This window comes from Ictalurus furcatus, chromosome 3, assembly GCF_023375685.1.
Source record: "Ictalurus furcatus strain D&B chromosome 3, Billie_1.0, whole genome shotgun sequence".
NCBI classification, from domain to species: domain Eukaryota; kingdom Metazoa; phylum Chordata; class Actinopteri; order Siluriformes; family Ictaluridae; genus Ictalurus; species Ictalurus furcatus.
Genome location: NC_071257.1, coordinates 23,382,240 through 23,408,031, shown reverse-complemented (window position 1 = coordinate 23,408,031; position 25,792 = coordinate 23,382,240). Strand labels below are relative to the sequence as shown.

Genomic DNA, 25,792 nt, shown 5'->3' with positions numbered 1-25,792 from the left:
CTGTCTGGCTAGTAATGCAGTCAGGGTGTTTTTGCATATATAGCAATTGAATATATTTAAACATATTGTGACTATATTCCTAAATATAAGTAAGGAATTAAAACATGATGGAACATGATGATATAGGAAACTAATCAATGACAGGGTAATGGGATGTTACAACTGCAAAAAGGGTAAGTGTTATAACTATGCTGGCTGGTCTTATAGTTGTATATGTACAAATTTTTGAGAGACCTTGTTATAGATACGACAGCAATTTACCAGCAATTAAATTTTTTCCTTAATTAAGGAATGATAAATAATACCTTTTTATCCATTTATATTACATTGTTGCGGAATGCCTATGAAACAACTTGGTTGCTGTTATAACAGTTGTAAAAAAAATGTTTTTCTCTCTTGACGTTAATAAGACAAAAAAAGGTACGTCATATTATTAAGAAACCCGGAAAGCACAAACTCTTCCATCCTGAAGACTCTCCTGTGGTAGAAAACATAAAGGATGAGCTTTACCTCTGACTGTTACAAAGAACTGGAGAGTTCTTACATAACTGTTTACTAAATATCTCCTCACAGAAAACCTCACCATATTTACAATTACATACTTTTTAAAATAGTTTTTATTTATTTTGAAAGTTCATGTATGTGGAGGGTCTACCATATGAGTCCCTGTTAATGAGTTGTTGCAATAAAAATGTATATTAGAACAGGCACATCAGTATAAACCTGTGATTTGAATTATAGCCATAATTGTGGTACTCAATTGTCCTAACTGTGGTACTCAATACCGATTAGCCATAACATTAAACCACTTGCGTAATATTGTGTAGGTCTCCCTTGTGCTGTCAAAAAAAAAGTCTGACCTGTTCGGGCATAGACTCCACAAGACCTCTGAAGGTGTGCTGTGGTATCTGGCACCAAGATGTTAGCAGATACAAGGTGGGGCCTCCATGGATCGTACTTGTTTGTCCAGTGCACATCCCACAGATGCTCAGATTGAGATCTGGGGAATTTGGAGGCCAAGTCAACACCTTGAACACTTTATTATGTCCCTCAAACCAAACTTGAAAATTTTTTGCAGTGTGGCAGGGTGCATTATCCTGCTGAAAGTAGCCACTCGCATTAGGGAATACTGTTGCCATGAAGAGGGAGTACTTGGTCTACAACCATGTTTAGGTAGGTGGTATGTGTCACAGTAACATCCACATGAATGCCATGACACAAGGTTTCCCAGCACAACATTGCCCAGAGCGTCACATGCCTCCGCTGGCTTTCCTTCTTCCCATAGTGCATCCTGGTGCCATCTCTTCCCCAGGTAAGCGACGCACACACACACCAGCCGTCCACATGATGTAACAGAAAACATGACTCATCAGACCAGGCCATTTAATCTGTCAGCTTCAGAGATATAATAAAGACTGTGATGCCATGCGTTTTTAATTTATTTGCTTTGTTATAATCCAACAGAATTCTTATGTACTTGCTCATCCCCATTCCTGTTGCTGCTCATCACTGCACATTTGAAAATTATGCCTGCCTGTAGTTAGTATAAGACTTGATCTAGTTTTCTATCCTTTCTGTCATATATGAAGTCCACAACAGTTATACAGTGTAAATGTGGTGCACAGTGGATTTGTTCACAACTGAACCTTTAGACACATCATGCAGTGCTGTTTACAGTGCATAGAAATCAGTACACAGGGTGCTAATAATTCTGTTAAAGCATAATTTGTTCCAGATACACTTACAGATGTGGAGAGCCGTCTCTGCAGTAGTGTCCAGGCTGCATTCGTATTACAGCTTAAGATAATTCATACAATGTTCTTCTCAATGCAACTTATTGCAGAGAACTGCAGGGATTTTTTTGCATTTCAGGAAATTGACTCATGAAAAGGTGGTTGATAAAAAGATGTCAAGGAAAGTGAAGAAATGGGAAGTGCAGGATGTGGTTATCAAATACTATAAAAGTCCTGGACCAAATTAAGTTGATTGTGGTTAAAAGTGCTGGTCTTCTGATGAGGGCTTTACAGATGGCCTGTTACAAGTTTTCTGAACACCCCCCTGTACACACACATACACACACACACACACACACACATTCAAGTGACCTTTGAGTAACCAACTTTAAACGCTGTAGGGTGGCCTGGGGGTGGGGGAGGTTGTGGGGGACAGAAATTAATTTTATTTTTTATTTTATTTTATTTATTTATTTATACATTTTGTGTATACCTTAACACATTGTTCTTCAGTACATAGCTCATTCATTTCAGTCTGAATCCAGAACTTAATTAATCAATCAACTGGAAACCAAGTCAGAGGATGTGTTTTTTATTTACTTTTTAAAAAATCTAGGTGTAACAGGGCAGTTCAGTCAACATTAAAAACATCTTTGACTTCTGGCTGAGGATGACAAAGATTCTTTACATCTTAATAACTGCAGTATTACACTAATTCAAAGCAAAAACCTAATAAAATCTAGAAGAATAATTGAATGCTTAAGTGACTCACATCTATGCATGCTTGCATAAAATGTCAATTCTTTAACTCAATTTAAAAGGATTAAATGTCAAAAAGATTTTTGCTAGTTCTACTGTGGCATTAAATATCATGTAACACTATTTCGTTCCATAAATGTGTCGTTAACTCAGAAATAGTCACCAGAAACCACAACATAGATGAAATTAAAGTGTAACAATGTGGTGTGTACGACATCCCCTCCAACATATAATAATAAATAAATAAATAAATAAACAGTTTGCTGTTAGGATTACAGTGCCCTCCACTAATATTGGCACCCTTTGTAAATATGAGCAAAGAAGGCTGTGAAAAATTGTCTTTCTTTTATTGTTTAAAGTTTTCATCTTTTGTTAAAAAAAATCACAAAAATACTCTGCTCTCAGTGATATCAAACAATTGCAAACAAAACACAAGCTTATCCAAAAAATATCTTTATTAAATATAGGCATGCAACGATTATTGGCACCCTTTTAGTCAATACTTTGTGCTACCTCTGTTTGCCAAGGTAACAGCTCTGAGTCTTCTCCTATAAACCCTGATGAGGTTGGAGAATACATGGCAAGGGATCTGAGACCATTCCTCCATACAGAATCTCTCCAGATCCTTCACATTTCGAGGTCCACGCTGGTGGACTCTCCTCTTCAGTTCACCCCACAGGTTTTCTATGGGGTTCAGGTCAGGGGACTGGGATGGCCATGGCAGGACCTTGATTTTGTGGTCAGTTAAACATTTTTGTGTTGATTTTGATATATGTTTTGGATCATTGTCCTGCTGGAAGATCCAACCACTGCCCGTTTTCAGCTTTCTGGCAGAGGCAGTCAGGTTTTCATGTAATATCTGTTGATATTTGATAGAGTCCATGATGCCATGTATCCTAACAAAATGTCCAGGTCTTCTGGCAGAAAAACATCCCCAAAACATTAAAGAGCCACCACCATATTTACCATGGGCATGAGGTACTTTTCCCTATGGCTACCTCTCTGTGTGTGTCAAAACCACCTCTGGTGTTTATTGCCAAAAAGCTGTATTTTTGTTTCATCTGACCAGAGAACCCGATCCCATTTGAAGTTCCAGTAGTGTCTGGCAAACTGAAGATGCTTGAGTTTGTTTTTGGATGAGAGTAGAGGCTTGTTTATTAAAACCCTTCCAAACAACTTGTGGTGATGTAGGTGACTTTGGATTGTAGTTTTGGAGACTTTCTGACCCCAAGACGCAACTAACTTCTACAATTGTCCATCAATATTCAGGAAGGAGTAAACATCAGGTGAACTATAATTAACTGTATAATTAATATATAATTAACATAGACAAAATGGATTCTTCAGTCATTAGTAGATATTTTGCATCTTTATTTTTTACAAAGGATAGCAATCTATATACACTTCTCTCATCTCATGTCCCACTGGGTCATGACCAGGTCCTGAGAATATTTTCATCTACTGTAAAACTTACAACATCTTGCAACAAGTTCATTACCATAAAAAATAAACAGTTCACAATGTTGCAAGCAATTTGACAATAAAGAAATTGGCCCAGCAAATGCAAACAGACATTATCCTTTTACCAATCAACATTCAGTTTGATTCAATTAAAAGATTAGCAAAATGCCAGTGTCAAACACAGTTCATACATTATGTGACTTTTCAATTACATTTGAAACACGCTGACTGAAATGTACCAACTATTGTGTTCAAAAATATTTTAACAGCACCTTTATTTCCAGTTGTATGTGTGTTCAATGAGCATTCTCTTTCACATGTACAGTTACACTATTCGGTTTTTCACATTCTGAAAGCCACTCTCTCCACATTCATTTATACTCTTATGGATGGTAGACATGAGGAGCTATCTTTGTTTTTTTGGTATATGAAGGCAACCTTCAAAGAGACATCAGTTTCAGGTCATTGCTGATACAAGCATGTTAGGAAGGGAAGGCTTATTGATACTCCAGTGTCTACCACTGCTTATCTTGTGAAACTTTAACCTCTCTATTCAGTGCCACTCCATTTTTACTTGCTCATGTCCTGTTTCAGCAGGTGACTTTTCCAGTTCATTCTACATGGGTGAACCTGATCAATTATTTACCTAAGGATAAAGCTCTAGTTTACGACAACTGGGGAAATGTTGAGCAATAAATGATGCTAGTGCTTCATAACTGTGGTGTCTTTCATGACTTCAGATTGAGATGTCTCAAAAGGAGACAAGGCACAAAATTATATTGATTTCTTTTCACAGACATTTTAATGCCTACAAGTCATGGAGTCTGATTCCTAATAAACAATGGCACTTTTATTATTAATTAATGTAATGGCCAATGTTATTAGGTATTAATATGACTTTTTTTTAATGAAATAAATCATAAGTTTTTCTGTGATATATAAAGTTTAATAGCAGGTAAGTAATATTATCTGCTAGGGTCACTTGTTCTACACTAATTAAACAAAATATGTATGATACAGTTTTACCTGAGCTATACAGAAACCATTTTGGACATTTCTCTACATACTTTATCACATTTTATGTATATTTCTTATAATTTCAGGCTACTTATACACTTTAATATACCGCTTTCATAGTTTCATGGTTGCTGGATTGCTGTATGGAATTTATAAAAAACTGGTATTTTTTATGGAAATGAACATAAAAATACAGAAACTGCAAATAAAACACACTGTATATAACTATAATGATTTAAAAAAGTTATACATTCAAATTGATCAGCATTATCAAAGCTTTCTGAAACTTACAGCTCTGGGAGATATTGAGCTGTAATTTCAAGGGAAACTCCTGCATTCAACACTAACCCATATTCTACACCTTAACTTCATGACAGATAAACAGCCAATGTCTAGGGACAAAGAAAGCAAACACTGTTTTTCTATGTCAAGCACCTCTCACATGAGTGAACATGCAGTACTTACACAAATTTTAACTAGACTGTTTAATACTCACTTACTGACCATGACCTCATGGTATGTTTTGAATGGAAGCTCTGGATTAAGTCATAAAGTAAATAACATTTTTTTTTTTTGTTCAGCTGTTTTTGAACTGGGCTGTCCTTCAACTTGACAGATCGCTGAAAACAAACCGATGTCAAACTACTGATAGAGCACCAGAATATCTATTTGGTCTATCTATTAATATAACACACAAAAGAAGGACAGCGCATAAATATTGGTGGACTATAAATATTATTGTCCTCTATCAGGGACCACCCAAATGGTCTTTGTTATTTCACAGTGTAGACTGAGTAGTCTGAATTTCAAAAAGAGAAACTTCAGGAACATTGCATTTCGTTAGTGTTAGAGAGGATCTGCTGCATAATAAAACACCAATGTTAAATTAACTGCACCTGCAATGATGATTTTAAGAGTCAGTTTAACAGCGAGAAAAGGTATTCAGTGCTATATTGCATGTGGCTCTCCTTTGCAATGCTATATTGCATGTTTGCTTCTTCTTGCTCTCTGTTCTTCAGGACAAAGCAAAAACACTGGCTGGAGCAGGAACATGAAACTAGACACGAGCGACTCATTTCAAGAGTCAACTTTGCATTTTCCACTGTAAAGGAGGGATTAGTAAAGGAGGGTAGTTAATGTTTATAGAATCTTGTCATTTCACTTATCCTGTTCTTCTGCACTGTGTCCCATCAAATTTTAATATAATTTTAATCTCTGTTCATATATTATTCCAGCAACCCTAAAGCCATCAGTTTGGTCTTACAGTCCATACTTAAAACCTCCAAGGGAAGGTTTTTGAATATCCCTCTTATCCCTCTATGCCAAACAGCAGTATTTCCTCCACCAGGATTTGGAGAGTGTCCTCATCTTATTGGGTGTGCGTTTCATCAACCTCTGCTGCTGGCTGTCTATGTTCTGAATGCTGGCTAGTATCGCTGCATCGAACACCTCCTTCAGGTTCTTCTGTGTAAGTGCTGAGCACTCCATATAAGACACAGCACGCACCTCCTCAGCACACACACAGGCCTCTTGTGGCTCCACTGGACGTTCTTTGTACTTGGCCAGCTGGATGAGAATGTTGACGTCCTGTCGGAGGTCAGCCTGGGTGCCCACTAGCAAGATGGGGGTGCGTGGACAGTGCCGTCGGATCTCAGGCACCCACTTTTCCCTGACATTCTGGAACGAGGATGGTGTGACAACACTGAAGCACAACAGGAAGACGTCAGCGTTGGTGTAGCACAGAGGTCGCAGTTTATCAAACTCATCCTGAATGGGAAATACAGAAAAGATCTGTTAAGGCCATCAAATCTACCAGTTGACAGCACTGAATAATATCAGAGGTGGGAAATTACTTCTTTTTAGAGCGTTTGTTTCATCAGATACTGCTGAATAAAATCTACACCACTGAACAAACTCCTTGGGAATCCAAAAAATACTGACGCTTGTATTTTGGTGCTCTGAATTTACACCTTATTCTCACAGTTTATAAGTTTGATACTGCTGGGACCAAGACATCTGGTTTACTCCATATCTCCATATACTCCAAAACAAACCAACAAACTGGAATTTTTATCTCATCTTACTTCACACTCCAGTCTAGTACATATTTAAGGTAATGAATAACTATACAATGGTAATGAATTTTTTAGCTGTCTTACATTTAATTCCAATTATTCATTCAACGAGTGAGTCTCTGAGAATCTGTGAATTCCCCACGTGAAATAGCCTTTTTGGGAAGGCATAAAACAAACAAAGAAAGAAATACCGTAAATGCCGTAAGCATGATTAACCTTTAAACATATTTTCCTTTAACATTAATCAACATACTTATCTGCTGTAATGTGTCAAATTTTTTTTTCAAGTGGCAAGATGAAAAGTAGCAAATACCTATCTTGACTTTATTTATCCAGACCTGTGATGTCAACCAGCGCTGAAGATAAAGTCTAACAAAATACTGTCATTTATTAACACAGTTTTCCAACACTTTCACTTTTCCTCATAAACTTTTGGATTGGAACTAGTTCATATGCCAAAAGCCATTTCCTTTAAACTCAGTTAACGGGAAACTTCTCACCACAAGGGAAAAACCTTCATCATTCATACCAGTTAAGCATTTTTTAAAAGTTAGTTATAAACTTAATTACTGTGGGTGCAGTGACTAATAAAACTGACATTTCCTTAGCTGGTTTACAGATGGCAATATAATATTGTATTTACCTGTTTACTTGACAAACAAAAACACAAGACAGTGTACTGTGTCTAAATGAGTCTGCTAAAGCTCAGCCGTCTTTACATAAATGACATTATATTAGATGTTTATAAATAACAATGTATTGCATTTCACAGTATGTGTCACCATGTCCTATTTTTTTCAAATTAATTAATTAATTAATTAATTAATTATAACTATAAATTATAAACAATTATTTTTGCTACCATGTATTATCTTGCTTCCACTTACTTGTCCTCTGAACCCAAAATTAAATCTAAATTTCTTTTTCTCTATCAAGACAGCAATGCTGCTCCATGTTCTCTTGGCATACATCCCTGCTCACTCTTTCCCCAGTCGGCTTGGCTCCTCAAAAACACACTGGTCTCACGTTTCCACTGACTAGCCCCAGCTGTGCCTCAACCGAAAGTAGGCCTCCTTTTTCCCGGATCACGAATAATTTATCACAGTTACAGAGCTTCCTATTTGCAGTCCCCTAGAGCTGGTTCTTCCCTTATACACTGCTATATACAGTATTTGACTGATGTAACATTATTTATTTTATTCCCTCAGGAGGAAGCAGTAAATCAACACTGGTGAACTTTACAAAAACTCTGTATCATGAATCAGCAAGAAAATCTGAGCAATTCATTACACGTTACTCACTTGGCTTTATTCTACTAACACTCAGTCATGACCAATTAAAAACATGACTGATGTTCTAACACTTTTTCACTTAAAAAAAATTAGAGCTAAAGTCAGCACTCTTGCATAAACAATGTGTCATATGTTTACACCATGACAGGATCCATAGGGTACAGAGACAGAAGCTGCCTGTCCTTAAAGTGCATGTGTGAGGTGATGTGTTGTGATCAGAGGAATGCTGCACTGACCTGGCCTGCAGTGTCACACATCTGGAGTTTCACAGGCTTCCCATCAACAGCGACGACCGCTGCAGAGAAAAACACAACCAAATCAGAGATCAACATGTGTCTGGTGGGACTTCCTTCCTCTCTCACCTACACTGGTATGGTAATAGCAATGGACTGAAAACCCATTATGGAGTTTTCAATACACACACATACTGTGCCCATCTAATTGACCTAATCTTATAATTCCGTTCAGTGTCCGAGAAAAGTGTTGTTTTTTTTTGTTTTTTACAAGGTACATGTAATGTCAACATATGCTCAAAGTTACAACAATTATGTACACTATATGGCCAAAAATATGTGGACACCTGACCATTACACCCATACATGCTTGTTGAACATCCAGATCCAAAACAGTGGGCATTAATATGGAGTTGGTCCTCTGCACCCTTTTGGAAGGGCTTTATACTAAATTTTGGAAAGTGACTGTTGGGATTTGCCCATTCAGCCACAAGAGCGTTAGAGATGTCAGGCACTGATGCCGAGAAAGAAATCCTGGGTTGAGGTTGGGGCTCTGTACAGGTCACTCGATTTCTTCCACACCTACCATGGAAAACCATGTCTTTATGGACCTCGCTTTGCACATAGGGGCACTGTCATGCTGGAACAGGTTTGTACTAGTCTCCTTAGCGCTGATGAAGGGAAATCTTAATGCTACAGCATATAAAAACTTTCCATACCATTGTATGCTTCCAACTTTGTGGCAACAGTTTTGGAAAGACCCACATATGGATGTGATGGTCAGGGGTCTACATATTTTTGGACATATAGCGTACTAGACATAAAGGTAAAAAACATTCATGTTTCAGTGTGAAAGATACATATATAACAGTGACATGTACAGGTACTTTTTTGTACCTTTTTTCATATTAGGGTACTACATAATAAACTAGCTGATTTATTGATTGACTGACTGATTGGCTATTCACTTGTCAGATCATATTAAAGACCTTTCTTAAGAAGATCTTTGCAAGGTGGAATTAATGAGTTTTAAAGGGACTTCCATGTGAAAATATATAACAGTGACAACACCAAGTACCTTTGCTCCCTAGGGTTGTTGATAAATTAGTTAGAAAATATTCTTATTGAATCTGCTCAGTTTTGATCGACTGATTTATATTTGTTTATTTACAGACCATATTCAAGATCTTTCCCAAGCACAAGTTGATAAAACGCTTCAAATGATTGAATGTACTGTAGTCTATCTCAGTGAGAGGCAAGTCAGTAAGTGTTGCAGAACACTTCATAAATATCAGTGTTTATTTAATGCTCTTATTAGTTACCTGAAAAGTTATCAAAAGCTGTTGGAACATACTCCGTGGGGTAGCCGTTGGTGGTGTAACTGATGATCAGACTTGTTTTACCAACAGCTCCGTCTCCAACCAGCACACACTTCACCCTGCGCTCCGGCGCCGAGCCCCAGCGGCTCCTTTTCGCCACATCTTTACCCCTGAATCTGCGCGGTGGTACCGGTGGCACTAAAGAGCCTGACACGGGTTTATACTCCCCAACACCCTGCGGAGGCATCGCTGCACACAGACAGCCCGACACTGTTAGGCTAACCCTGATTTCTCCGGTCCATACGCGTTCATGCTTACCCGCAGTCTGTGATGAGATATCTCTGCCGTGTCCGTGAACGCGAAAGTAATATCCATATGCAAATATATCTCTATATATATTCCAGTTAAATAAAGTGCAGTTAATTTTAGGCACGCCTAAAAGCGAGCAAAGTGTGTACGGCACAGATACAAACTTGGATTTAGTTTTGGAACGAGGATGGCGAGGGTCCACTCCTCCTCTCCTCGACCATGTGATTCAGCCTCATCGCTTTACTCCAGTAGGATGACATCATCGAGCGCGCACACACACATTTCAATCACACGCACGCACACGCCCGCGCGCGCGCACACACACACACACACACACACACACTCAGCATGAGAGAATATGCTTAAGATGACGTACACGTCACATGCACTTTACTATATGGCTTTCAGTGAATACAGAATCATTTCTATTCTCGCTGCGTGTAGGATTTTGTAGAGTGAATTGTGCTGAGTTCGTTAAGCATAAACCGTAGTGTAAATGGTAACAACGCTGATTCTAATTATATGTACTATAGTTATATTAATCCAGTAATAGGTATATAACATAGACTTAATGACATAAAAAACACTTTTTTTTCTGATGTCACTATCCCATTAGAATATACGAGCTAGATATTGTACAGAAAGATCCGCTCAATCATGCCATCTAGAGGATATTCATGGTTTATTTGTGTTTTGTCTTCAAAGTTTTTATTTAAGTGATTGAGTTTCTCATTATAAAACACTGTCAAAACATAGTGGAAATACATAAATTAAACTTTAACATCACCGTATTTGTTTTAAACAAATACAAATAAAGCGTTTGCTGACTTTATGATCATCACTAACTATCCATTCGAAGCGTGGTAGTGTTTCCTGCACATTTCATATATTCACATAAACTTTTTTTCTGGTGGAGGAGCCGCAAATCCAACAGCCAATCAAAATGGTTGTAGGCGGGGTTACATGTGTTAGCTCCTCCCCAAGTATTACCTCATTCTGTCTTGTTTTTTTAACTAGCTTAATAAAAAAAATCATTTTATATTATAGTGAATTTGTAATATGGAATTGCAAGTTCTACCTGCAAAAACAATAAATGTAGATAAGCAAGAATTAGAGTCCATGTAAGTCAATGGTATATAACTAGTACGAATATGTCACCCACTGGTTTATTGAAATATAGACCAGATATTATGATTACTGAATATTGCAAAGTAGATGTCTGGGATTGGAATAACAAATCATGCAAATATGCCGAATTTGAGTTTTTAGTAATCTGAGTTACTTATAGTGTTTGTCAGAAGACAATACTCATCATTTCGCGCTTTGCATGTGTTTTCCTGTGTACTTTCGTTATTTTTCTTTTCTTTGCACTAAAATCTGTTAGACTGGTTTATCACGCACACAATAGGGTAACTAATCCCTAAACCAGTATCTCCGTCGTTATAATAAAATTTACGAGAAGAGCTGAATGTACCTTTACAGCTCGCATTTTGAATCAAAATCTGTTTGGGACCGCAACAGCGCGGCCACTTTTCACCACGTCTTCTGTTTCACCCGAACTTTATTACGGACACGCACAATAGAGCACATCGTGCTGAATAGTTATCTGATGCTGTAGATTGAATTTGGCACAGATGTCTGGAAGCCGTATTGACTCAGAAAGAGAAACCGGGGTTGTGTTGGGCTTTTTAGAGGAGGCAAAGCCTTGGCGGCTCGCCAGCGCTCAGTTTCCCAGTAAAGTCGGCGGGAGGCCCGCCTGGTTGAGCCAGCTGAATTTACCAAGCGTCGCCGAGCTCGTGTGTGAGAAATGCCAGCTTCCGACAGTATTTCTTTTGCAGGTTTATGCTCCTATTGTCGGACAAGAGCGGAGTTTTCACAGGACACTGTATGTATTCTGCTGCAAGACACCTGCGTGCTACACTGCAAACGACAACCGGTGTTGTAAAGGTAATGCTACTTTCACAGACTGGAACACGGTACAGCTTTAAAAAATGGTGACAGGAAATATTGTTTGAAACAAAACCATAGAAGAACCAACCACCATGTAGATCCCTGCTGAAAAAAAGAAACCCACATAGAATTTGTAATGGTTATACTGGGATTGTATTGTTTTAATGGAAACTATAATGGTTATAGTGGGATTTTATTGGTGTTAATGGAAATTGTAATGGTACCTATGGGTCTCAACAGGTAATTTGTTGCCTTCTAGTGGTGATATGTCTAGTGGATACCATTAAGGAGCAGTAATGGTTTTAATGGTTAGCTGATTGTTTGTAATAGTATTTGTAGTGGGGTTTTTTTCAGCAGAAATGGTTCTTTAACAAAACAGTAATTTTGATATAATTGGACCATTACCATTTTCAAGTGAGCGATTTTTTTTTTTTACTGTTGGTTGTTCTTTTGCCTAATTATGGCTGAAATTGTTTGATTAAATATTTACCTTCTAAACTCCACAACTTTGCATTGCATTCATGTGGCATCGTTGTAAAGATGGGGTTATCAAATCTGCACACCTAACACAACTATTCAAATATTAGACTCATTGTTCAGTCCCTTTTTTTTGTCCAGGATTTTGTGATCGCAGAAATGAACGCAAAATCAAGCAAACCCTGCAATATTCAGAGGAGCTTGCAATTTTTCAAAATTGCTGTAGTTTTTTTTTTCTTCAGATTTTGGCCAAGGCGAGTCATGTGACGTCATCACAACTCACATTTAGCCAAAGCCCTCTTCAATTCATGTGCGTCGAACACGAGTACAGCTAATTTACCATTTACCGACAAACATCACTGCGAAAGACAGTGCAAAACAATTTCATGCAATTGCAATTTCACCAATTCACGTAGTTTTTCGCAAAAAAGCACAAAGAACAAAACATTTTAAAAAAGCCACAGCAAAAATAGAGCATTTTTGTCCACAGAAATCACAAAAAAACTTGAAAATCCTGTACAGACTGATTTCTTAAATATGTATAGTAATAATGGATAGCTGGATAACATTTTTTCCCCAAAAAACTTTCATTCACAGAACAAATTTTTATTAAAAACTGTCATTAGATTTAAGTTGACATTGTACACCTACTTATTTTTCAGTTTAGTTGTGAATTAATTAAGCCCATACAATTCAAGTGACTATTCAAATAGGTTTATGAGAACTAACTATAGCTCAATGTCGAATATATCAAATAAGTTTGATAATGAAGGATTTCCAGCACTGTAATAAAATGTAAAAATCGCAGACCCCTGGCTATGCTTCCTGGACCCCACTTTGAGATTCATGGGTACACTTTTTAAAGTGTGTATTAATTCAGTTGAATCATTGACATATTCTGATCTTATGTAGGTTGTCATAAAATTATGATTGTCTTTTTCTTCAGTGTATAGAAGCCAGTTACCAAGGAAAAATGACTTCTACCCATATGACCCTCCCCCTGATGAAGAGCCAGCCACCAGTGCAGATGACAAGCGTGTACTAGGATCAGGAGTGAAACTGTGCAGGCTATGTGGCTGTGCCGGGCACAAAGCATGTTCCCGCTGCCACACAGTCACATACTGCAGCAAAGAGCATCAGGCCATAGACTGGAAAAAACAGCACAAGAAAGAATGCAATAATGACTGTGAGTGTTGAAAGATGATCACACTCCATGAATTGAAATCTTGTATCCACTCCATACAAAGACAACCATTACAATTAACCTTGTGGGGTTTTTTTTTTACATTTTGACCAACAGCGTCCTCTGTTTCTGATGCTGTAAATATGTTTCTGTTTCCTGAGTGGGAGTTGGTAACAGAACCTGAAGAACTCCCAACAAAGGATGACAAGCCACCTTCAGATTCATTGGAACAAGCAAATATTGTGTCTTCAGGTAATTTTAAAAAAACATTTTTAAATCTGGACAATTGAGATTTGGTTGCAGTGATGATCTCTTCCACAGATTTGGAGGAGAGCGAGTTAGAGTCCATGGCCCTCCATGAATCACAGGACAGTAAAATGTTTCAGAAATTTAAGGAGTGCATAGCTGCAGAGCCACATCAGGTCAGTGGTAATTAAGAATATAGTCTATGTATGGAATTCAGATCATAGCTCAGCAGGACACATTTCAGCATACACTGGGGCACAGAAGTTCAGAAAGCAAGAACTGACAAACACATGCCAAAAAAAACCCTAACTGGGTTTGTCGTTTTTTTTTTTTTTTTTAAAGGTCTTACGTTATTGCAGACAAGGATCTCCACTTTGGGTGTCATTTGAACATGTGCCCAGCAAAGAAGCCATTCCAAAATGCCTATGTGGCACCAACAGAGTCTTTGAATTTCAGGTAATTGACAATATTAGTTTTGCTTTATATTGTATCATACAGCTCCATAAGCAAGCAGGCAATATTATTATACATAATGAACTAAGCTGGAATATGTATTCATTTTAGATCATGCCTCAGTTGCTTAACCACCTAAAGGTGGACAGGCCAGATGCCAGCATCGACTGGGGGACACTGGCCATCTATACATGTGCTGCCAGCTGTGACCAAGGCAACAACTATTCAGCCGAATTCATCTGGAAACAAGACTTCTCAGCGGATCAGACAGTTTAACTACTACATAGTAGTATATAATGGTTATGGCAGTGTTACTTGCCAGTTTTCAATGTGCTGGAAAGTTAAAAAAAATAATAAAAATCTTTACACCACCATAGAATTAAGCATCTCAATGAAGGGGTGCTGATTAATTAATGAACAGGTTGGTTAAAGTACTGAGCAGAGATCCAGCCATCTTCTATACCACTTATCCTCTCCCCGTGACCCTGTAAACCTGGAGCCTATCCCAGGGAGCATCGGGCACAAGGCAGGTTACACGCTGGACAGGGTGCCAATCCATCACAGGGCACACTCACATACACACACCCATTCAATACACTAGACACTTTGGACATGCCAATCAGCCTATCATGCATGTCTTTGGACTGGGGGAGGAAACTGGAGTTACTGAGCAGAGATGTTTTATTTAATGTGGGATGAGCCAGTTGAAAGGACAGTATACAAAAAAAAACAGTAAATGGATAGAAAATATTTGTTTGCTGCAGAGAAAAATCAATAACTGATGCAAAAAAAGAAACAAAAAAAAACATTAACAGTGCTTGACAAGAAGCTGAATATAACCCATATAATGAATATATCTAGCTCCACCAAATCATAGGAACAGGCTCTCTGCCAGTCCAAAACCTTCATGAACAGACAAAGGTCTACAGTGACTTGTGCAGAAGGAAAGTGCACTTGGCTAACAATACAGCAAAACTACTGGATATCAATATGCACCATGTATTTGAAGAGCCAACACTAACATGGATGCAAACAGCATTATATTCATTATAAGGGTTAGGTGGAAGACTTGTAACATTTTCACGAATTACAAAGAAATGAAATTACAAAAGCAGTTCTTAGCATACTGCACAGCTGCTTTAACAAAATAACCCAGGCCAGCAAATACAGAAACTTCACTGATTTTCAACCAACCTGTACAACTTTCCACACATACCTTCCACTGGGGGCAAGTGAACTTTAAGTGATCCAGACACACTGTTAATGCTGTAATGTTTAACACTTTACATCCTGATAAATATTTCCAACACTTTTCTTGTATCTTGACAGTCCAGCACTTCCCAGAAATTATCCTAAAAAGAACATGTGTACTCATAGAAGGAATGTGAAAAAAAATATATATATACACACACACACACACACAGAGATGGTAAAACCATTAAAAGATTGTGGACTGAATAAAAAAATTAAAAACAATAATAAAAAGTTTTCCATTCACTAGCCGTGAACAAAACACATTAGTATTTACATATAATTAAACAAAACTTAAGAGAACGGATGTCCTAGTAAACTCCTAGTAAGTTCCCTCAAACAAGTACAATAAGAAAAGGTGCAGGTCAACAGGATTATGTTGTCTTTCTGAATCCTTTTAAGATAGGATATATATTTTCAAATGCTTCATAGATTTCACCCCTCACCTTTGCACCTAAGAAAAAAACAAAAACATTGCATTAACAGTTACGCATAGCAATATCTTGATATTCCAAACTGTACTTTGTGCATTTACATTTTATTGATATACAGTACATATATAAAGAATTTACCTGTGAGTACAACTTTGCCTGAAACAAATATTAAAAGCACAATTCTGGGCTTAATCATTCTGTAGATTAAACCAGGGAATAACTCTGGCTCATAACTGAAAAAGAAACATTTTGCAAGGTGTCAGTTACAAACAGAAAAAAAAAAAAAAAGGTCTAACCAGAGAGATCAAGTACACTAAATGAAGTACACAATAGTTTTCATAACAATGGCAGACCTGCTGAACTGCTGATGGGTGAGAACCAGGCCCTCCAGTCGGATTGGGAATTTGACATCACAACTTCCAACCATGTTCTGAATCTTGAAGTCAAGAAATTTGGCAGGGAAACCGAGTTTCTGCACTACTCTTGCGTACTTCCTGGCAGCCAGACGAGACTGCTCCTCACTGGGGAGGGACACAGTACACAAATCAACTACCGTAGCTTTTGTGATGGTCGTCCACATCCAGGTTTGATGGTAAAGTATATTTGCTTACATGCAATAGAAAGGGTAGGTTTATTAGGACAAAGCTGGCTCTAGACCAAGATCTGAGCAAAGGTGTGGTTGAAATGGTGGCAGGGAACCCCTAGAACATCCCTTCACTAGAACCATGTTTTAAGCCTTACTGGCATATTTGTTCAGGGTCCCTCAGTGGCCATGGAGCCCAAGGAGTCACTTATGTAAAAGTGTCTCTGCATTAGGACAACATGCTTTTATTTTACCAGAAAGGCTCAGCTGTTTGGGTTACATGATCATACACTATATGGCCAAAAGGTATGTGGACATCTGACCACATACCCACATGTGCGTGCTGAACTTCCTATTCCAAATTTAATCCTGCATTGCTGTAACAACTACCACTCTTCAGGGAAGGCTTTCCACTATATTTTGGGACATGGCTGTGAAGATTTGTGCTCCTTCAGCCAGAATTGTATTGTTGAGGTGAACAACTGATGTTGGGCTAAAAGACTTAATGTGCAGTCAGTGTTCCAATAAATTTCAAATGTGTTCATTTGGGTTGAGGTCAGGGCTCTGTGCAGGGCAATCAAGTTCCAAACCATGTGTTCCAACCTTAACAAACCATGTATTCATGGCGATTGTACACAGGGGCATTCTCATGCTGGAACAGGTTTGGGCTAGATCCTTTAGTTTCAGTGAAGAGAAAGCTTAATGCTAAAGCATACAAAGACATTCTAGACCAGTGGTCACCAACCCACTCCTTTGAGATCTATCTTCCAACCAAAATCTAACACCTGTTTTAGTTGAACAAGAACTTCTTAAGGCAATGATTAGATGGTCAGCTGGGCACAATTATGGTTGGAACTACCATCTTCAGGAAGGTAGATTTCCAGGAACAGGGTTGGTGACCACTATTCTAAACAACTGTGTTCTTCCAATTTTGTGGCAGCAGATTGGGGACGAACCACATACGGTAGGTGTGAAGCTCAGGTGTCCACAAACTTTTTTTTCCCCCTCCATAGAGTAGTTATGCTATATGAATTTTGCCACAGGTTTAAATAAAAGCTGGGCTTTCCATCATATGATTACTTATATAACGTTTGATACTAATAACTCAATTCCTGCTTCAGAGGTTAAAATGCTTAAGTCAAGAAGAGATTTCATTGTTACCTCTTAGCTCCCGTGCAAACCATCTTGCCCGAACTGAAAATCAGAGCAGTTGTTCTGGGCTCTCGTATTCGCATGATGACGGCCGCAAAACGCTGAAAGTAAGAATGACTCATTTTATGTGAGGTCAAACATAAAAGCATATTTTAGACAAAGGAAGCCTTCATTTAATATCCTGTGAAATCATTTAATTTAAATAAAGAATGGTAATTCCCACTAAAAAAATGCTTGACTGCCCTTAACTTAGATTTTGTATGTGTATCGAAATTCTTGTCCATGGTAAACAAGTATGTGTTACAGAAAAAGTGCTGGATCATTACTTTAATGGTCAGTTTGTAGGTCAGTGCAACAAATGGGCTCTTTTCTCTCAGAATACAGAGGAGTGTGGAGAAAGTACTTATATGTAGGAAAGTATTACCTTAGGATTATACTCAGCATTCCTGGCTCGAAGGGCTATTGTCTTCAGATCAAGTTTACATCCTAAGTTCACAGTTGAGACAATATTTCTGTAGAATAAATAAAATACACATGTAATGAATTGTTACAAATAAAGGAATAGATAACACAAATACACTGTGTATTGAATAAATGCTCAGTATAACAACAACTACTCAAAAGGCAGAACTCACTGTAGTTGAGGGACAATGCCAGAGCTTTCTGAGGCAGGTGTGGCGGGAGTGATGGGGGTCATGGGTGTTAGAGGGGTTGTGTAGAGAGGGGTGTTTCCTGGCAGTGCTGTGGTGGTGGAAACTGCTTGTGAGTGATAAAGCTGAGGAGTTTGACCTGATGTTCCCACTATCCCACCCTGCTGTTGAGATGCCACCTGCTGCTGCTGCTGCCTCTGTTGCTCCTCTAAGAGTGATAAGCTGTTGGTGTTCTGTACTGGCTGTGGTGTAAGCCCTGTACCATATGGCATCATTGGACTAAAGATGGGCAAACCAGGTGTCATTGCGCCCTACAAACAAAAAGTACAAAAGGATTACACCTGAGAAATTAATGAGTTTTTTTTTTTTTTTAGCTTTAATCACAATTATTTGAAAGAAAAGCCACTTCTTTCATCTATACCAAACTTAGATTTAAAATGTAATACAAGTAAGGACATATTTTGGAAATGGAAATACAAGATAAAAAAAAAAAAGTAGTAACAGTATCAGTATGCTGATCACCTGAGGTGACGCAATGCTTTGTTGGAACGGAGGCAAGCTGTTGTTCTGCTCCATCTTGTCCAGTTATGAAGCCGACAGCAGACGAAATATCAGCACAGGACAGATCAGAGGATGGAGTTTAGATGTCCAGCATTTAGGGACAGAGACCTTCAAAAACCAGCACACATTTGAGTCATGTGCATCAGCTCTAGCTAAAGGATTACCTAAAAATGAAGCTCAAAAACATGCAGAAATAGCATGTAAATACACAACAGCTTATGTAAATACACAACACTACAAGCAAAAACAAACAAACAGTAGTAGTCCAAATGTGGTGCGGGGTCAGGGAACGCTTTCATCATGGGATTATTACCAGGTCGGAACATAACATAATATGGCAACAGAAGCTGAAAAAAGATTTGACTCGGGTACAAACTGGATTAAGTACTGGCGGATACTCACAACCGCAATATTGCAGTCTTATCCAAATTAAAAAACGACTGCGAACATACAAAAAGGTTCGTTCTAAAGCACAACAAACTACAGCTACTGCATAAGTGGCATCAAATGTAGACATTTTACCAGTAGTTTCGGTCCCAAAAACACTAAATTGTTCTGTTCCACTTCGAGATAGAGGAGCAGTGGTGTGTCGCAATTTATAAACACGCTTCTCACGGTCTGTACGCTTGTAAACACTCGCATCCGTTTATAAATGCAAAACTGGTGACAAAATATTAATCTATGTGCTAATGACGCTAGCGGTGTAACGCCGCGAGACGGCCAGCCTCACCGCGTAAATCTACCCGGTTTAAGTCAAACCTAGCTACCGTTAGCAAAAGCCCGCTATGCTAATGCTAACCCGTCACCACTAGTAACACTCGCCTTAATATGAACAGAAACATTTCCATAAATATGTCACGCTGACATAAAAAAACCTAAACGCACACAACAGAGTATAAATGAAAGACTTTAAAAACGCACAAATGTTAAGTCCAGGTTAGTGATTTGAGGTTACCTTATCTCAATTTAGGCGCAAAACCATGAAGCTTTACAACCAGTTCCGGCTGCTCTGAACTACTTCCGGCGTCTTAATATCCCTGGGCCCCAAGATGCCTTGCGCGAATTGGGAACTCCATATTTCCGGTAAAATGTCAACAATCGTTAAGTTTTAGCTGTAACGTCGAGTGCACAACGTCGAAGGCAAGGATGAATATCGAACAATATAATTAAAGATTATTTAATTAATATAATCATAATTATTATCAAATAACATTAAAATACATAGCAAGGACATGTTTACCTTTTTTATTTATTTATTTTAAAAGGTAGTTGATAATTGAATCATTAGTCACTATCTTCTTGATTAATATCTGATAAATATCCAGCTATGCTCTAGCTCTTATTAAAGATATTTTCAGCATCTGTTCACAGACCACAAAATTTACTCCACACAGAAGGTTAAAGGGTTTGACTGTTTTGCATTTAGGGCTTCTGTAGTTTACACAATCAGCCAAGACATATTTGATGCCTGAATTTTGCTTCTTTACCTTTGTATTGCAGCCATGAGACTGTAGACTGTATCTACCAGTTTGGGATTGTTTATATGTGTATTAAATTTTAAGTACACTCTCTAAGCTGAATTGCTTATTTTGTCAAATATAGTAAAAGTTATAAATGTCCATACCTATTGCATTTTTACATATAGATGACCTCTATCTAGATGACATTTTTACATATAGATGACCCGCAAGAAATTCACACCTGCAGGCTGTTTTTCAGTCTCTTTGCTCAGGTCCTGAGAGGTCACTCAGGCAACACTGAAAAGAGCAAGCTGTACCTGGGTGCACATGCACAGTGACCGCTTAATGGCTGCTGTGGGCACTTGGGCTTTCTCCCTCCCTGCTGTAGAAAGAATGCGGTGCATGATCCTAGCTGGACAAAGTTCCACTGATGTTGTAGAGAGTGCAATTTCAGGTAAATAAAATGCCATGTATATGTTTTAAAGTATAGTGTCAGAACAAACATAAGTCCCAGTCCATTCCCTTATGGGGTGAGAGATGTGGAGTAATGTTGCTTGTGGATAGGTTATGTGAATATCAATATTAAATTGTTTGAAAAACTTTTCAGTAGTGCTGTTGTGAAGCACGGAATGTGACAAAGTTTGTCAGAGCCGTTGAGACGCAATGTATTTAACTGTTGCAAAATTACAATGTATATTGGGACTGTGTATTATTATTTTTCAGATGTTGAGAATGACGTGCAGACAGGCCGTTATATAGTTGGAAGAGGAGGCTTCCCCAATAACAAGGGAATAGTTGAATGTGATGCAGCAATAATGGAAGGTGTGCCTGGGAGATTTGGGGCAGTAGCTGCATTGCGTGGGTAAAGAGAGACAAGTTGAATAATATTTCAGACTCAAATGGTGTTATGAACATCCGAATATATTATTTTTATTATGTTTTCTCAGGGTTTTTTTCATGTAGGGTGTTTTGGCCTACTGTTTAAAAATATTGTTCATGCTACTGAAATTTAAAATGAATTCTATCCATTTTTTGATTATAGCAAAATTTTATCCATTTTCTTTTGATTGCAATATATAAATTAACTTATATGAGTTTTTTGTTGTCAGTGTAGGGCAGCCATGTCGGGTAGCACGCCTAGTAATGGAGAGAAGCCCTCACAGATTTTTAGTTGGCGAAGGAGCTGAAGTTTTTGCACGGGAACAGGGTTTTACCATTGAGCCCAATAACAATATGCTTTCAAACCATACAGCCACTGCATATCAGGTACTCACACCCAATGTCAGTTACAGTGTCAGTGGATCGCTAAGCTAGGGGCTGAGGCCAGTACCATTCACCAATACAAGAGCCAATACTACAACAATTTTATTTTGTCTTTTTTTTAACTTTTATTTGATGCACACCTTAAGGAATTTCTTGAAAAGGGGAAAAAAGTCAGTGGCCATGACACTATCGGTAAGTCTGAACCAGAGCCCTTTATATTTTTTCATGCTTCAGTCAGTGATGAAGTCAAAGAGGCACAAATTAATCAGTTTATTTCAGTTTCGTACATTTGAATTGTACCTGTAAATAATTTGGATAATTTACTTTATCTGTAATATTTTGAAGCTGTTTTTATGATGCGTTGTGCTTATGCCAGTTTTTGTCAATAGAAGTCTCATCTCCATTATCATAACCTATCCTATCCTGCTCCATTCAGTTGCATTTTCCCCATAGTGCATTAAGAAACTGCTTTATTTTACAGTATTTTGTTTATACTGATTCTGTTTCCAGGGACAAATGTGTTGTATTAGGTAGAATTTGCACATTTGTTACTCTGAGCAGTTTCTGACATAATGTATTAATGGATTAATTATTGAAGTAATACTAAAATTCATTTGTGAGGCTGTCTGTTGTGACAGTTCAAACTACTAAGCAGGAAAGAGAAGAGTAAGGCTGTCATGTATTTATTTACAGGTCTCATAGCTTTGGATCTTACAGGAAACATAACTGTTGGTGAGAATAATTTGCTTTAATATTTGCATGAAGGAAATACACACTGCTTGATGATGATGAGCTGAAAATAATGGAGGGATAACAGAAGAAATGAAGGAAAAAACAGGAAAGACCAAAGGAAAGAATGAAAGAAATAAGGCAAGATGGGCCGAGAAAGAGAGAAAATAAGAGCAAATAATTTGTTTTATTCTATTTTATTGTGCTGATAATAAGAGAGCAAAAATATAAAAATGAATTATGCAAAATGGTGCCTTGTTTAACTGACCCATTCAATTTCTGAAGATATGCAGATGATGCAAATATGAGTAACATTTCTCGTCTCAGCAGATGAAACACATCCAAGTACTGCACAGGATGATACCATGGCATTTTCTAATCCAAACTGGATCTGAGAATCAGCTGTTACCTTACTTACCTGCTTATTTAATTGTTTGTTTATTGAATTATGAAGAGTATCCCAGAGTGTAGAGGTCAGAGGAAAACCTGGATGTCCTGGACAGTATGTTCGTCATTGTGGACTAAAAGGAATGGGAACATTTCTAGAGTGCCTAGAAAAGTGCTATATAAATATTATATATATAAGTGCTATATAAATCTATTATTATTATTATTATTATTATTATGTATGCATAATGTACTAATGCGGTTCTAATAAATTGTTAAGGTGTTTCTACATCAGGAAAACCCTTCAAGACTCCAGGGCGAGTGGGAGACTCTCCACTTCCTGGTTGTGGCCTATATGCTGACCACACAGTAAGTTTTTCATCTTGCACTGCAGCAGAAGTATTACAGTGTATTTTTTATAGTGCATACAGTAATTTATTTTTATGGGAGGAGGTGGTTCCAGCAACCAAGAACAAGCTAGTTAAATATCATATTGTATTAGTGATATCTATATCACATCAATAGAGTTTACCGTTTTGAGAATAAGAGAATATTTTAATGTAATGTTAGGTTTTGGGGAAGTGTGACTTTAATCCTTTCTGTATTTTAGGTGGGTGCTGCAGCAGGTTGGTGCTCTGTAATTCTTTATCTTATCAGATTCTGCATTTCTCCACTAATATACAATATGATTATAATGATTGAAAGTAATACATATCACTATACATAGATCATATTATCCTGGATTGTATAAAGAGGCTACAAAATGGATTAGATTGTTTCAGTATTGTTAATTGTATTTTTAATGTTGAAGCTGTTTTGTCTAACCCAGCATCAGGTGATGGGGACAAAATCATGTGCTACTGTCCTAGCTTTCAAACTGTACAGTTAATGAGACAGGTATGTAATCAGTACTTTATAAAAGGTACTAGTTAATAAAGAATATTAATTTATACTATTATGTTCATAAGGAATGACAGGTGATGTAAACACATTCTACTGCATGTACAGTTTTTAATATTGATTTTGTCTTACATGCCTATTTTATGTCTGCTGCATTCATGTATCAGTAGAAAAAGAAAAAAATATTTAAAAGACCACATTTCACCACATTATTAAAGCTGTGTGTGTTTTTACCTGCTGTAGCAAGCCCCCCCCCCAAAAAAAATTATATATATATACATATATATATATATATATATATATATATATATATATATATATATATATATATATATATATATATATAATATTAATAATAATAATAATGGAACAACATACCTGCTAATTTCTTTGAACACTGCACCTCAGTGTACCAAAGAGGATTTTTGCAGTTTTAAATACAACCAATACTGGTTAGTTTACGTAGTATTGGTTAGTTTAATGTTTACTGCTCAGTATGGTTTTTATCTTGATACATATAAACCTTTTTATTTCCTTGATTTGAAATGATTAATTTTGCTGAATTTCTTTAGGTGTGACTAAGACTTTTGCACAATACGGTATATTGGATGTAGATCAGTTCGAAAGCTCCCTGGCTTGTTAACGCTCAGTGATTATGGTAGCATTTGCAGTTTTTCATATACAAATTGACTGCATATCAACTTTTAAAAGCATAACTATGAGATCATGTGTGAATCCAGTCATCAGTGATATTCTGTGCTGAAATGTAAAGAAGCTGCCACAGGTCAACCTACAGTTTGTTTCTTGTCCTTGCCCACAAGGGTTTGTCTCCTAAAGAAGCCTGTTGTTCTGTCCTTGCTGATATAAGGAAAAGAACAGGAGAAGAGAAATGCTTTGAGATTGGGCTTATTGCCTTAAACCTGAAGGTAAATGAATTATATTGTCCGCTACAGTCTAAATCAGTTAGGTCCATAATTGGATACATTTTGTATGTTCAAGGGAATGTTCCTTGAATACATTCCTTATTTATATATATGCATACAGAGCAGAATTATGAGCACATTAGCACACACACAAGTCACTTACAGCAATCTTACTATGTATACTACTTCCTACACAGCTAAAGGGAAAACAAATAGGAAATATATTAGGGATTACATTAGCATCTGTAAGGTGATCTGTAATTGCTAAACATCAGCCGTTTTCTTTCAGGGAGAGGTTGGTGCAGCTTCCTCAGTGGAATTCCCATATACTTTCTGGAACCAGGGAATGGATTCAGTGGAAAAACATGTCCTATCTTATTAAATTTCCTCTTCTTTCTCCACATAGTACTAGAAACATTTCAAATATACAATTTCAAGAGGTAAAAATCTTGTATTATATTATGTTTTGTACAGCAGTATGAATTATATAATAGTACTCTGTATACATAATTACCACTGTACTGAAGTATTTAGAAATGAATTTCATTGTATAATTTGTCATGTTTTTAGTTAATGTCAATGCAGAACTTGTATTCTTGTTTTAAATGAATATAATTTGGTATTTTATTATTGTAAGTCATCTTGTTTTGTTTTTTACTTAAGGTTTGTGGGCTGTAATTACAGGCAGTCACTGATCAGAAATAATGATAATATTTTATTCTTATTGTACTATTAATAAGACTATTAATTGTACTATTACTATTATCTGACTTCTGATTTCTTCAGACACACACACACATTGATCAGTGATTCATATTCACACTAGTCTATGCCACGTTTCACTAATGACGTAATTTTTACATCTTATGATAGAGGGCAGGATTGCTGCAGTAGCGAGTGAGACGGCCTAACAACTATGAACTCATTACCAATTCTTTGCCGTGTAGGGAATTGTAGTTTTTAGGTTTGTCTTGTTCAAGCTGTATACGTCC

At 37.3% G+C, this 25,792-nt stretch overlaps 4 protein-coding genes across 9 annotated transcripts; 2 read left to right on the top strand and 2 right to left on the bottom strand.

The window, feature by feature from the left end:
* Positions 1-3,846: 3,846 nt before the first annotated feature.
* Positions 3,847-10,478, bottom strand: rhoua (ras homolog family member Ua). Its single transcript, XM_053621597.1, has 3 exons — positions 9,893-10,478; positions 8,574-8,632; positions 3,847-6,737 (listed from the first exon to the last, which is right to left on the bottom strand). Exons 1-3 carry the CDS (start codon positions 10,134-10,136, stop codon positions 6,288-6,290), a joined length of 753 nt encoding a protein of 250 aa, XP_053477572.1. The 5' UTR covers positions 10,137-10,478; the 3' UTR covers positions 3,847-6,287.
* An 891-nt stretch (positions 10,479-11,369) lies between these two features.
* On the top strand, positions 11,370-15,067 carry pdcd2 (programmed cell death 2). Of its 2 annotated transcripts, none has more exons than XM_053621590.1 (6): positions 11,370-12,145; positions 13,572-13,811; positions 13,926-14,060; positions 14,112-14,230; positions 14,397-14,510; positions 14,619-15,067. In XM_053621590.1, the coding sequence occupies exons 1-6, from the start codon at positions 11,833-11,835 to the stop codon at positions 14,781-14,783; spliced, it is 1,086 nt and encodes a 361-aa protein (XP_053477565.1). In that variant the 5' UTR covers positions 11,370-11,832; the 3' UTR covers positions 14,784-15,067. The 2 variants fall into 2 exon arrangements, with proteins under 2 accessions (XP_053477565.1, XP_053477566.1); XM_053621591.1 differs by having other exon boundaries at positions 11,374-12,145; positions 14,130-14,230.
* A 103-nt stretch (positions 15,068-15,170) lies between these two features.
* tbp (TATA box binding protein) lies at positions 15,171-20,166 on the bottom strand. 2 transcript variants are annotated; one of them, XM_053621592.1, is made up of 8 exons: positions 20,094-20,166; positions 19,100-19,246; positions 18,563-18,888; positions 18,352-18,439; positions 17,937-18,028; positions 16,546-16,713; positions 16,331-16,425; positions 15,171-16,212 (listed from the first exon to the last, which is right to left on the bottom strand). In XM_053621592.1, the coding sequence occupies exons 2-8, from the start codon at positions 19,151-19,153 to the stop codon at positions 16,133-16,135; spliced, it is 903 nt and encodes a 300-aa protein (XP_053477567.1). In that variant the 5' UTR covers positions 19,154-19,246; positions 20,094-20,166; the 3' UTR covers positions 15,171-16,132. The 2 variants fall into 2 exon arrangements, with proteins under 2 accessions (XP_053477567.1, XP_053477568.1); XM_053621593.1 differs by having other exon boundaries at positions 19,100-19,302; positions 20,094-20,153.
* A 27-nt stretch (positions 20,167-20,193) lies between these two features.
* zgc:153169 (uncharacterized protein LOC767799 homolog) lies at positions 20,194-25,785 on the top strand. Of its 4 annotated transcripts, none has more exons than XM_053621595.1 (11): positions 20,194-20,278; positions 20,858-21,052; positions 21,322-21,420; positions 21,713-21,864; positions 22,008-22,053; positions 22,555-22,593; positions 23,258-23,346; positions 23,588-23,603; positions 23,807-23,874; positions 24,699-24,803; positions 25,090-25,785. In XM_053621595.1, exons 2-11 carry the CDS (start codon positions 20,926-20,928, stop codon positions 25,180-25,182), a joined length of 834 nt encoding a protein of 277 aa, XP_053477570.1. In that variant the 5' UTR covers positions 20,194-20,278; positions 20,858-20,925; the 3' UTR covers positions 25,183-25,785. The 4 variants fall into 4 exon arrangements, 2 of the variants coding, with proteins under 2 accessions (XP_053477570.1, XP_053477569.1); XM_053621594.1 differs by having other exon boundaries at positions 20,195-20,278; positions 21,322-21,460; positions 21,708-21,864; XR_008385602.1 differs by lacking the exons at positions 20,194-20,278; positions 21,713-21,864; positions 25,090-25,785 and having other exon boundaries at positions 20,860-21,052; positions 22,555-23,346; positions 23,548-23,603; positions 24,699-24,714.
* The last annotated feature ends 7 nt before the right edge of the window (positions 25,786-25,792 follow it).